We start from the raw sequence: 12,697 nt of genomic DNA on the forward strand, positions 1-12,697 counted from the left end.
TGCAAGGGGTGGGGGAGAAGGAAAAGATGTACTGAGGAAAAGAGGCTGAGGGGTGGGAGAACAAAACTTTTCGACAACTGGAAGAAACAACCCCATACCTGTTCCTCTTTCAGGTGTGTCTGTTGGTAACTCAAACGAAAAAGCTATTGCTTTCTTTTTTGAGATGTACCCTTCCACAAAAGGAATTAACTTCCAGCTAGCTCAGACATACTATGATGAACCAGATACACCTCTTACCTGCACCAATTCTGTTCCACAAGAAATTGCCATCAAATCCACCCAAGTAACCTAAAATGGAAGGAAGGAAAGAGGATTTCAGCCACACACACATATACAAAGGTTACAATCCTGAAAATACTTATGCTAGGGAAACAATGGTACTTGCTTTTGATGCATAAGAGGGCACTATTAAAGAGCGTGTATAAGTCACTGGGTGTTTGGTGTAAAATTGTGTAAAGTGGCAATTCAATAGAGCCCAAACTATTTTAGAATCAAACAGATCAGTCATATATATCAGTATATTGGTTTCCATGCAAGTTCTCTCTCTCTCTCATATTATTCATAACAAAGGGAACTCTTTTCTAGAAACTGGGTATATAGATATAGATGGTTTGGATTCACTGTTTGGTGTTCTGCTTTTTTGTTTTATGAAGAGCAGTAGAAGCAGCACATGGAGAGGTATGGATCAAAAGAATATTAAGAAAATAAAACGGGCCCTGCTGGATCGGGCCAGTAGCCCAACTAGTCCAGCAGACTGTCCTCACAGTGGCTAACCAGTTGGCCCCACAGGAAACCTGCAAGCAGGACCAGGGTGCAACAGCACTCCTCCCACCTGCAATATTCAGAGGCGTGTTGCCTCCTACAGTACATCACAATGGCTAGTAACCCTTGATAGCCTTATCCTCCATGGTTTGTTTAATCCTTCTTCAAAGACATCCAAACTGATGGACATCACTACATTTCATGGGAGCAAATTTCATAGTTCAACTATGCATGGTGTTAAAGAGGTCCCTCCCCTTTCATCCATTCTAAATCTTCCATCAGCTAGCTTCTAAACCTGTAACGCTGTTACCCTTGCGCTGAACCTTCATAACTATTTTTCTTATGGCAAAGGAGAAATGAATGAGATTCATCCCTACCTCCGAAGGCCAGAAGCAGGTGACCAAATGGTGGGCCACTGTCATCCACAAAGAAGATCCGCTTCATATAGAGAGAGAGGAACTGGCCATAGTAAACTTCGTCAAAGCTGAAAGGCCACAAGCAAGCAGAAAGCACATGAACTTCTCAGTAGCTGGTCAAGGAACCGGGTTGTCAGTGTGAATGACTGTGGGTTTTGAAGCAATCTCAGCAAAGGACAACAAATTTGCTGGCAGGAGGCTCCAGGCTCAATCTCTGGTATCTCCAGGTAGGGTTGAGAGAGACTCATGTTTAAACCCTGGGCAGCTGCTGCCAGTTAGTGTGCACAGTAACTGAGCTAGATGGACCAATGGTCTGACTTGGTACAGGGCAGCTTACTATGTTTTAGGAAGGGCAGTAGCTCAGTAATTGTTTGCTTTGCATCTACAAAGCCCTAGGTTCATTCCCCGGCATCTCCAGGTAGTGATGGGAGAGACTCCCATCTGAAATACAGCAGACACACTGCTGAGCTAGATGAATCAGTGGTCTGACATATAATAAGGCAACCTCCTATGTAACGTTCTATTTGACTGGGTAGGCTCCAAATTGCAAAGAGGAAGAAAATCCTGGAGAAGATGGAAGGTGGGGCAGTGTAACCTAGGCTGCAGATTTAGGATGTCATTATTAAAGGATAGCAAACCACCTGTTATTCAGTTGATTTATTTTCTTTATTCACTCAGTAAAATATGTTTAGTCTGCCTTTCAACTTCAGTGGTGGCCTCCACAGAATGTGACACGATGTTCTTACACAAAGGGCAAAACAAAACAACTGAGTTGGATCTTGGGGTGCAGAATCACTGTCATTAAAAATATATATAAACAACCAAAGAATTCGCTTACACCACAGCACGAGGGTAGGACAGGGCCCACAACCGGCTTAATAATCCCACCACAGTCAAAACCACCAGATTCATGTTGATCTGCACGGAAAATACAATTGGGTGCTTCAGGAATTCTAGCATCTTGTCTGGCAGTTTTGTCAAGTCTAAAAGTAAAGAGAACTGTTGTCATTATTTAAAAGAATATCGTTCCAGAAGGGGGAGTGGGGAACCTCAAGTCCAGGGACCAAATGCAGCCCTTGAAGCTTGTCTTCCTGGTCTCAGGATTTATCCAAGTCACACCTCCTCTCCAGGTCACATTTCATTTCACCATCCCTGCTCTGTAACCTCCTTGTGTGTTTTGGCCTTACTAGAATATGTCCTTGAAAAGTGATGCCTCTTTCTTGCCCAGATGTGTGTGTGTGTGTGTAAACCTATGCTTTTCCATGAGTCACAGCCTCCGGACTGTCCACCCATAAAAGCAGCTTACTAGAAAAAGGCAGATATGAAGGAGGCATCTGTGAATGGATGCTTTGGGCTCACCTTTCAATTCATTCAATCTGCAATCCATAAGCATCACTTAATTCAGTGGGCTCACTCTTTAGTAAATATGCACAGGAGTGCACCCAAACCCTTTGATTGATAAAATAGTATTTTATGGTGCACAGAGTTTGGAAAATTGGGTAACAGTGAGCTAGATGGACTACTGGTTAGACTCTGAAGGCAGCTTTGTATCTCTGACATCATCATCTTCTCCCTTATTTTTTCAGCCTAGGTCATTCTTTTTATTCTGAGTAGGCCCTCCTGAAATTAAATTAGTCATGCCAGAGGAGGTTAAGGGGTGATATGATATCCATGTTCAAATATATAAAAGCATGTCACATAGAGGAGGGAGAAAGGTTGTTTTCTGCTGCTCCAGAGAAGCAGACACAGAGCAATGGATCCAAACTACAAGAAAGAAGATTCCACCTAAACATTAGGAAGAACTTCCTGACAGTAAGAGCTGTTTGACAGTGGAATTTGCTGCCAAGGAGTGTGGTGGAGTCTCCTTCTTTGGAGGTCTTTAAGCAGAGGCTTGACAACCATATGTCAGGAGTGCTCTGATGGTGTTTCCTGCTTGGCAGGGGGTTGGACTCGATGGCCCTTGTGGTCTCTTCCAACTCTATGATTCTATGATTCATTCATTTCAATGGGTCTACTATGACCATAGCTGTCAACCTTCCCTTTCTTTTGCAGGAAATTCCCTTATTCCAGTGCCATTTCCCGCTGCTTCCCCGGATTGTTAGATATCCCGTAGACTGTCCCCGGGACAGATGAGGCTGCTGATCCCTTATTTTCAAGGCTGCTTATCTCTTATTTTCAAATCTGAAAGTTGACAGCTATGACTATGACTAACACGGGATATAGTATACAGTCCACACACACAAACACCCCAACAGGTGCATATTTTATGCAAATTTATGGCCCTAAGCAAAAGACACCTCCTACTTCAGGGTATCCCAAACTTGGGTCTCCAGCTTTTTTTGGACTGCAGTTCACATCATCCCTGACCATTGGTCCTACTAGCTTAAGATGATGGGAGTTGTGGTCTCAAAACAGCTGGAGACCCAGCTTTGGAAAACCCTTCCCTTACTTCTCTGTTCCTTCAGCATCAAATATATTCTGCAGCCGGACAAGGAGGCTCCACTTAAATCTTTCCTCTTCCCTGAATTGGCCTCCTCCCTATGTCCCCCTCCCAGATTAACCTCCCTTTCCCCTCCACGTGCGTCGCTTTCCCCTTGTTACCCCCCACCCGCGCGCATTTTATTTTTAAAAAACCGCATTTCTCGCCCCCGATCAGCCCCTCAGTAAAGCAGGACACGACCGTGCACCTAAGAAAAGTCTCGTTTATATCTAAGCATCTTTTAACCCCGCCCCCCCAGTCAAGACGAAGTATGGAAATTTAATTTCACCCACACAAAGCCAGCAAGCTGCTACCTTTTCTTCCTTCCTCTCTCCGCTCTTTCCCGCCCCTCACCCCCCCCGCGCAAGAAATGCGGCCGTCCTCCTGTCTTTACTGTACTGATGAAGCGGAGCCTGGGCCGTACCACTTTTAATAAAAGGGAGGGGGGCACGAGAGACGGCTCACTTCCCATCAAGAGAGCTACCAAGGAGGACGCGAGGCAGGATGTGACGTCACCAGCATTACCCCGAGGTGGGCGGGATGAGAGGCAAAGGGCGGCTGTTTCCATAGCAACCCAGAGATACGACTTGATATGCGTTCTGCGCAGAAGTTGCGCATTTCCCAAAGATTCATGCGAACTGTAGTTTATTTATTAGAGTAGGTGGGAATCGTTGCTCCGTTAGAGAGGAACTACAGTTCCCATGATCCTCCGGAGGGCGGGGATTCATGCTCTTTAAATGTATGGCATGGATCTCGCCTGTAAACATTAGGGACAGATTCCCCAAGCTTGATTAAACGACTGACGCTTGTATTTAGATCCCGTGGAAATCAATGGGACAAATTAGTCATGACATCATCCCATTGATTTCAGTGGGGCTCAAAGTAAACCCAGCTTAGGAGCTGTATCCCCAATGAAATTCTTCTCAAGAGCAGAACCACTGACATTTATCAAACGTCGAGTTTGTCATCATGTCCATCAATTTCGGTGGGTTTACTCTTCGGAAGACGCAGATTTAGGGAGCGCTGCAGGAGGCGCCGCAACAATGATCCAGAAGGGATGGCCGAGGGAGGGTCGCCCCGAAATTTGGTGTTGCACAGGGCAGCCGTTTCCACTCCGAGGCAGTAATACCTCTGATACCAGTTCCCTGAAATTGCAGAACGGGAGTGCTCTTGTATTCCGATCTTGATCTGGTTGGCCTGAGAACAGGATACAGGTCTTTATGGTCTGGACCGGAAGGCTCTTATGATGTTCATCCCACCAGATGTAGGGAAGAGCCTGTGGAGGATGCTGAGATTCTTCCATTGCTGGGGGGTTGGACTCGATGGCCCTTGGGGTACCTTTAAACTCTACAGTTCTGCTATGCAAGCATTTTGAAGCAGAATAGGGAGTGCAAAATGCCTGCTGCTGTTTGTGAGAGCTTGACAGATTAGTGGTGTGTATGATGTGCAGCCTCATATTTGCCACATGGTTTGAATAAAGAAAGTAGGGCTTGAGTCAGCACTGAGGTAACTGAGCATGTGCAGACTGCAAATGACGAAATCAGGTCTATGCAAGCATGAGCAGAGAACAAAGAAATGTAAACAACAAAGGAATGTAATTCAGTTTTTTTCTGTTTATAGAAAAGGACTGGGGTTCTCTGTTTAGAGACTGTCTCTGTCCTATTAGACTCATTCTATGGGGCTGTCCTTTGCTGCAGTAGAGAATAAACAGGGTGCCTAGCTGGGTGCCTTGCTTCTTGTGGTTGCATCTTTTTAAAAATCCTACCTGGGAACAAACACCTACATTGTGGGGGGGTTGGACTAGACAACCATCAGGGTCCCTTCCAACTCCACAATTCTATTATTCTAGTTAACTTGAACAGGAGGCAGTAATGGCCACCAACCAGGATGGCTTTGATAGAGGAATGGAGAAATTCATGCAGAAGGCTTTCAAAACCCACTAGCCACGGTGGTTTTGCCCTGCCTCCATGATTGGAAGGCAGTAATGCTCCTGGATACCAGTTGCTGGAAACCACTGAGGAGTGCTCCTGTGCTTGGGTGCTGCTTGTGAGTTTCCCACCGACACCTGGTTGACCACTATGAGAACAAAGTGCTGGATTAGATGGGCCACTGGCCTAATCAAGCAGGCTGTTGTGTTCTTGTAAAATTTACCTTTGGCCTGATACAGCAGAGCTCATACGGTCTGACCCACCTGTTAACCATGAACATGTGCTAATGCTGACAAGCGCACCATGGGGTTTTTTAAAGGTTTTTTTATTTAAATAAGGAGAATTCTTTCATATGGAAAGAGCTAATACAATCACATATTTGAAAGGAGAAACCATAGGAACTGAAATCAAGAAGAGGAAAGAGAGAGCTCGTTGCTGCCACCAGCCTGGCGATTTCTGTCATCAGAGACATCCAGTCCATGTTAAAAAGTTGTCCCAGAAAGGTTTTTTTTAAAAGGGGGGAAAAAACCACGTTGAACATTAAAAGATATTTTAAGTTGTCAGTTGTCATTTCAAATATATGGTCTACATGAAAAGACAAATAGAAGGAAAGGCCCAAAAAAGAAAAAAAGTTTTACTGTACAGTTTGTGAGGTTAAAAAGAGTACAATACCCTCTTTCAGAAACGACAAATGCAATTTATACAGGACGAGGGGCATGGGGTGGGTGGGGAACTTGCTGCTTAAGAAATGTCTCAACATGCCAAAGCGAGTACCACACTGCTATTGCAATTCCCACATAACTATTCAGATGGTTACATCTTGTAGAAAAAAACCACTGGACACAAGTAGGCCTTAAGTTACAAGCATACTATATCCTAAAATAGGACCCAGACCAGTTTCGTTCTTCCCACACCTATCAGTTCCACTGCTTCAAAATGATTTGTTCATCTCATTTGATGAACCATGACATTAAGATGATTCTGCTTCATCTCATGAGCTTGTTTATCCATCCACACTCCCAATGGAAAAGGAGTTGCATCTTTGCATAAAATCAGAGGCTAACCATCACCACCACCCTGCATGCAACTCAAACGAGATGTAAGGGGTCCTTGCTGGAAGTGGGGGTGCAGCTGCCAGTTTAAAACAAAGAAAAAGGAGGCAACAGCTGAACTGCAAATCTGTTCTTTTAAAAGTATAGCAAAAGGGGAGGAGAATTACATCAGTTTGGAGCAGTCTTTCAAGAGGGGCAGAGGGAGGTATGCTTTAACACAATGAGTGGGCAGGGCCACAAACATAAATGAAATTCAGCAGGCAGAGAATTTTGTGGCTGCTGTTCTCATGCTGCGCAGGAGCTAGCCACGGATTATTCAACTTAAGGACTGCTTCACTTGAACCTGTGCACCTTTAATTTTAGAGGGATATGCTGCAGCCTTTTCTCTGCTCCACAACTGGCCACAAACCATGGCGTGAAAAGTAGCTAAGAACTCACAAGAGGGTTTTCAGGAGAAGGGAACCACTGCACAATGCAATGGAGGCGTAGAATCGAACACTATTTACACGTGACCGTAGCCTTAATAAAGCCTGCAGCTATGCCAGCTGGTTGGAAAACACAGTGATGCATCAGCTGCCATTGGGCTTAGAGCACGGCTGCCCCTTCTGCATCAGCCTCAGGAGCAAGACAATCCTGTCTCTGAGTGAAACATCTGCCGGAAGTAGAGGATGCATGCAGAGTCAGTTCCAGTGATAGGGGAGACTGAGGCAGAGCCCAGTCTTCTCTTCTATTGAATGGCGACAAAAATTACCCAGTTTGTGGAAGAGGAGCCCACTCACAGAGGATATCTCATCCACAACTGGTTTATTTCCATGGGTCAGCTGCCAGCACTATCACCAGAACTGACAAAGTCACTGCACAAAAATGTAAGGAGGGAAGCAGAAGGCCACAGAGGTTTTATGAATCCGCTACCTCTTTCCAAATTGGTTATTATCCCCACCTTCAGCTGAAGAATGTAGCACTGAAAGAATCAAGAGACAAATTTCAACTTCTTATTATTGATCCCCAACAGGTACTGTAAAAAACACAAAGTATATCTTTTTCTAAAGTGGAAGAAAAACAAGAAAACGTGGCAAAGAAGGGACATCATTTGCATTTTTGAAAAACAAGGGTGAAAGGGGACAGCTTTCCATGTGAAAAACAAGTCCTGTGAGCTGCAGGTAACAGTAATAATGCAAATTAAACCTGCCTGTCCCCAAAAAGAGGCAATGAAAAGTAAGAGGTTGCTTCTTGGCCTCTCCTTCACAGAGTAAATTCAGACATAATATATAAATAGAGCAGTGAGACATTTACTTCTTTTTTCACCTAGACCTACAACATCAAATACGTATAAATAAATTCTAGTGTTTTGTCTTGTTAAAAGAGGGTGACTTCCCCCACCGCCCCCCTCAATAGTAAGTACTGTATTTCTGATTAAATTTACACCAGGAGTTTCTGTGATATTTTGCATCTAGCAATAAACTCAAGCTCCACCAATGCCACCCTCCCCCTCGGCCTTGCGATTTGCAGAAGGACTATCTGAAAGTCATATACAAAAGAAAAAACAAAGTTTGTGTCTTCTTTAAAATAAAATTAAAAGGGCATCACAAGAGCGCTAAAGGTGCAAAGCAATATGCTGGTGAGAGCAGGATTTGAGTTTGCTGAAATTTAAAATCAGTCACAGCCCACCCACCCACCCCTAAAAAATCCAAGAAAGCATTTTTATAATTGCCCATGATATTTCAAAGTAGCAGAGGCATCATGCAGAAGAAGAAAAAGAGCAAGATTATTCGGGAAATATTAACGTCACTGTCTTTGAAAAGGTGGGGTGGGGACAGGGTGAGATTCAGGGGGTGAGGAAAGAACTTCTGCAACTCCAATATTACTAAACTTCAAATCACTCTAAGATGCTAGAAGCATTGGGGGCAGCTCTGCCATCAAAACTAGAAACCCAAGAAATAACCCTCTTGCTCCCCAGGAATGGCAATTTTATAAATTTATTTAAAAGCACCATCTATCTCAAGCCCCTTCCACGGTTTTCTATGAAGGAAAACAAACACGCAGACACACACAAAACGGTGAAGAGGAAACATTGCCATGGCTGAATTAAAACAAGCCTAGAAGTCAGGACTAAAGCTGTCCTATAAATGTCACGGTTTTTACCAAGCTTAAGAAATTAAAAACTCTTTAAAAAAAAGAAATCCAGGAGGGTGTTCCAAATCTTGCTAATCCTCTACCCACCACCTCTCGCAAATCCTTCTTAAATACATTCTTTGTTCAAAACATTTGTCTTTGGAACCACCAGCAGAACAACCACCAGCAGAAAAAGGCCGTTAGGACAAATTTTCAAGTTACTGTCTACAAAAGAAAGAGAAATTTTTCCTTCTCCACTCTAGCGTTTTTAACAAGACAAATCTAAACAGGAGATAAGCGGAAGCAATTAGTCCACTTGAGACCTCTAGCATCTTTTAAAAACACAAAACCAGACATGAAAATGGAATCCAGTATAATCCTGCCTTTTCAGAGCATGGCCGCTCTGCAAGTTATGAAGAGGTTACGTTTGGTAGATACTAGAGTCACCCAAGTGCTCTAAAAGTAATTATTTGCAAAAGAGTGTGTGTTTGTGTGGATATGAGAGGGGAGAAGGAAGGAGGAAGGAAATAAAACTCTCCCACACACAGCGTTTTCTTTCATTCACAAGGAATCAAGCCTTTGATCTGCTGTGGTGTGTTGTGCAGAAGGAGGCTTCTACCATTTTGCTTCAGTAGTGGGCATGCATCTCAGCTACCAAAAGAAGTCCACTGGGTGGCATTGAACAAAGTTCTAATCAGAACAGACCTACTGAAATTAGCGTGCCTAAGTTAGTCAAGTCCATCAATTTCACGAGGTCTAACTGGAAACTGTTGACACTGGAATCAACCCAATGACTCTCAACTAACTCAGATCCCAGCAAGGCAAGAACTTCCTTGTGTAGAATTTTGAGGAGACCCCCCTGCTGCAAATCTAACTGCTTCCAGAATTTTTGTTTTTAAATATAAACAAAAACACCCCAACTCCACACAGATGATGGCCAGATCGGGGTAGATTTCATGGAACAAACGTGCTGGCATTTCTGAAATGAGAGCAAAGCTGGTTTTCTTGTTCTTTTTATACTGCAAGGGGCAGGCTGGAGAAGAGACAACAACTGGAGCAGCTACTGGACCTACTATAAATGCCTTTCATAATGGTTTTTACTTTTAAAGCAAGCTCTGCTTCTAGTTTAACAAATGGAACTCAAGGGAAGAGGGAGGAAATGAAGCATGTCCTAAGCCATCAGATGCCTTTACCTATCCCAAGTGTGGGGAACTTGTGGCCTTCGATATGTTGCTGAACGACAACTCCCATCAACCCCAGAAAGCATGGCCAATGGCTAGGGATGGTTATGGGAACCGTCATTCAACAACAGGGCCAAAAGGGTTCCCCACACATGATTTATCCTATATTTTACTTGAAAGGATTTTAAAGAGCCAAGGGCTAATCCCTGCCCATTGAGATCAAGCAGGCGCCTTCATTGTACTCTTTTTGGCACCTGCTAAAAACATTCGTGTTTAGACAAGCCTACCCTGATGCTTAGAAAGTTGAGGTAATTTTAATATGTTTGAGCATTTTAACAGGGTTAAAATGGGTTGTAATTTTGCCTCAATTTTACTGTGTTTTTTTCCACCTTTTGTAAACCGCTTTGAGGATTTTCTACAATCAAGCGGTATTTAAAGGTAAAGGTAAAGGGACCCCTGACCCTTAGGTCCAGTCATGACCGACTCTGGGGTTGTGGTGCTCATCTTGCTTTACTGGCCGAGGGAGCCAGCTTTATTGGCCGAGGAAGCTTCTGGGTCATGTGGCCAGCATGACTAAGCCGCCTCTGGCGAACCAGAGCAGCGCACGGAAACGCCATTTACCTTCCCGCCGGAGCGGTACCTATTTATCTACTTGCACTTTGAGGTGCTTTCAAACTGCTAGGTTGGCAGGAGCAGGGACCGAGCAACAGGAGCTCACCCCGTCACGGGGATTCGAACCGCAAGCGGTATATCAATTTTATGAAATAAACAAATAAGGGCTAAGCATTGACACAGCCTCAATTTAAAAGGAGCATAGAAAGCTCAACATATCACACAGGAACTGTTTTCCATACATCCCCTCTGCCCAAAGTGGGAGCACCCAGGTACATGATTTAGATTTGGGGGAGGGAGGTGTCATTTTTCAGAAGGCAAAGAGTAGAAGACAAGAAGAGAAGGAAATGCAAGTGAACTTAGAAACGTCCTGCTATAAAAACAAAGACACAGCATCCTGTTTTGCTTTAAAAACCTTGGAGGCCTGTTTTTTTTGTTATTAAAAAATAAAATAAAATCCAGCACACTCCTGATCTCGTTACCGCTCAGCTGACACAAAGAGGAGAAGGGTGGGCTCCATCCCCCCAAAAGCGGTCACTGCTATTTGCAAGTGGGAGCAAGGAAAAGGAAACAACAAAAGCCACCAGAGCCACTCAAGTCATTTTCGGGGAGGGGGGACAGCATCAGCGGTACAGCAGGAATGGTTGCCTTTTGTTGTTGTCATTTGAAAGCAAGCAGGTCCACATCAAAATCCACGGCTCAAAGAACTGCTTTGTTGGGAGGAGGACTCTGACGAGACCAACGCTTCAGGCAGCTGACAGATAAGTTGCAGTAAAGCCGAGGAGGGTGGCAAGGAGTCTCAGCACAGCCGGTGGCCAGGGTGGAAAATGTGGAGTGATTTGCAGAGCCTTCTCACTCTCTCTTTCTATGGTGTGTGTGGAGTATAACAAAGCTGACTGGCATCCTGGGGCTGGGGAAGAGGGTGGGTTGGTGGCATAGTTGCTTAGGCCTTGCTCTCCTCCACTTTGACCGCCTGAGGCTTGATGGCTCCCGTGCGCACCGGTTTAATCAGACTGGCAGAAGGGGGCTCTGGAAGTTTCACCACTCCAAGGCTGCCTTTGCTTTCGTCCAGTCGCTGTTTTGCCTGCTGGGATATATGAAGGAGAGAGAGAGGGAGAATATGAAAAAAAAGGAAGGAATTGGGCACTTGAGAGATCATGCTTGACCTGCAAGCACACTCAGTGCACTGAGACCCTCCAATCCCCTGCAATGAAAATATTTGCTTAGAATATAGTGATGCGGATTAAATCAGCCTTGCAAGTAAGTCTGGCATTTTTTAATTTTTTAAATACTAAGAGGCTAGTAGCCTGAGAGCTGCAAAGGGGGAGAAACCCCCTTCTCTGTGGCTAGCATGGAAATGCAAGCTAATTATTAAAACAACAATAATGTACACCTTCTAGCAAAGAACTGCTTTATTCTCTGTGGCCAGCATGGAAATGCCCACTCACAGAATTATTTGTTTATATGTACATTCATTATTTGGGGCAGAGTGCTCCTAACCTTCAAAAGGGTATTATTACTACTAATAACAATTTCATGTATATCTCTATTTTTCCTCCAAGTTCAAGGTAGTTATATGGTTCTCCCCTTCCTCATTTAATTCCCACCCCCCACAGCCTGGGAGGGTAGATTAGGTTGACAGGCAGTGAATGACCCAAGGCTACCCAGTGAGCTTCTTGCTTGAGGCAGGGATTTGAACTCCGGTCTCCCAACTCCTAGCCCAACACTCTAACTGCCACATCACACTGGCCCTCAGTGGACAGATGGGAGTGGAGGTGTCTCTGCCAGGAGTGGGGAGCCCTGCTGCCAAGTGGGGGAACCCACTGATAGAAAGTGCCCCCACAGCACGTGCAAGAATAGCAGGTGGAAACTATGGCTGCTGGTAGCCCCTAAACTGGCAGCTTCAGGGGTGGAATGAAGTTCTGGTATGCTACGGGACCCAGAATAACGTCTGCAGCAGAAGGGTTTTGAGGTGTTGCAAGCCTTCGATCAGGAACCCTGTGAAAGTCATATCCACAACATACATATAACACACATTGAAAGAACATAGCTTCCTCCCCACAATCCTGGTAATGGCAGTTTACACTCTATAAAGCTACAATTCCCAGCACCCTTAACAAACAATAGCTCCCAGGATTCATCTGGGGAAGTCATT

At 44.5% G+C, this 12,697-nt stretch overlaps 2 protein-coding genes across 14 annotated transcripts in view; both read right to left on the reverse strand.

The window, feature by feature from the left end:
• POMT1 (protein O-mannosyltransferase 1) overlaps nucleotides 1-4,168 on the reverse strand; it is a 28,494-nt gene extending 24,326 nt beyond the window's left edge. The window contains exons 1-4 of one of the 3 annotated variants that reach the window (XM_082208582.1): nucleotides 4,082-4,168; nucleotides 2,017-2,161; nucleotides 1,140-1,246; nucleotides 238-288 (exon numbers count right to left, since the gene is read on the reverse strand). In XM_082208582.1, the coding sequence (XP_082064708.1) occupies nucleotides 238-288; nucleotides 1,140-1,246; nucleotides 2,017-2,138 (280 nt within the window). In that variant the 5' untranslated portion in view covers nucleotides 2,139-2,161; nucleotides 4,082-4,168. Of the gene's footprint in view, nucleotides 1-237; nucleotides 289-1,139; nucleotides 1,247-2,016; nucleotides 2,162-3,950; nucleotides 4,056-4,081 lie in introns of those variants that run through there. The other 2 variants (XM_082208580.1, XM_082208581.1) reach the window with 2 other exon arrangements.
• A 2,037-nt stretch (nucleotides 4,169-6,205) lies between these two features.
• Nucleotides 6,206-12,697, reverse strand: part of PRRC2B (proline rich coiled-coil 2B) — a gene marked incomplete at its 3' end in the record, with an annotated part of 70,911 nt that continues 64,419 nt past the window's right edge. For 7 of the 11 annotated variants that reach the window (XM_082208074.1, XM_082208071.1, XM_082208066.1 and 4 more), the window contains one exon: nucleotides 6,206-11,629. In XM_082208074.1, the coding sequence (XP_082064200.1) occupies nucleotides 11,486-11,629 (144 nt within the window). The remainder of the gene's footprint in view (nucleotides 11,630-12,697) is intronic. The other 4 variants (XM_082208067.1, XM_082208077.1, XM_082208076.1 and 1 more) reach the window with 1 other exon arrangement.

The sequence above is a fragment of the Podarcis vaucheri genome (assembly GCF_965113315.1).
Source record: "Podarcis vaucheri genome assembly, chromosome: Z".
Taxonomy (NCBI): Eukaryota; Metazoa; Chordata; class Lepidosauria; order Squamata; family Lacertidae; genus Podarcis; species Podarcis vaucheri.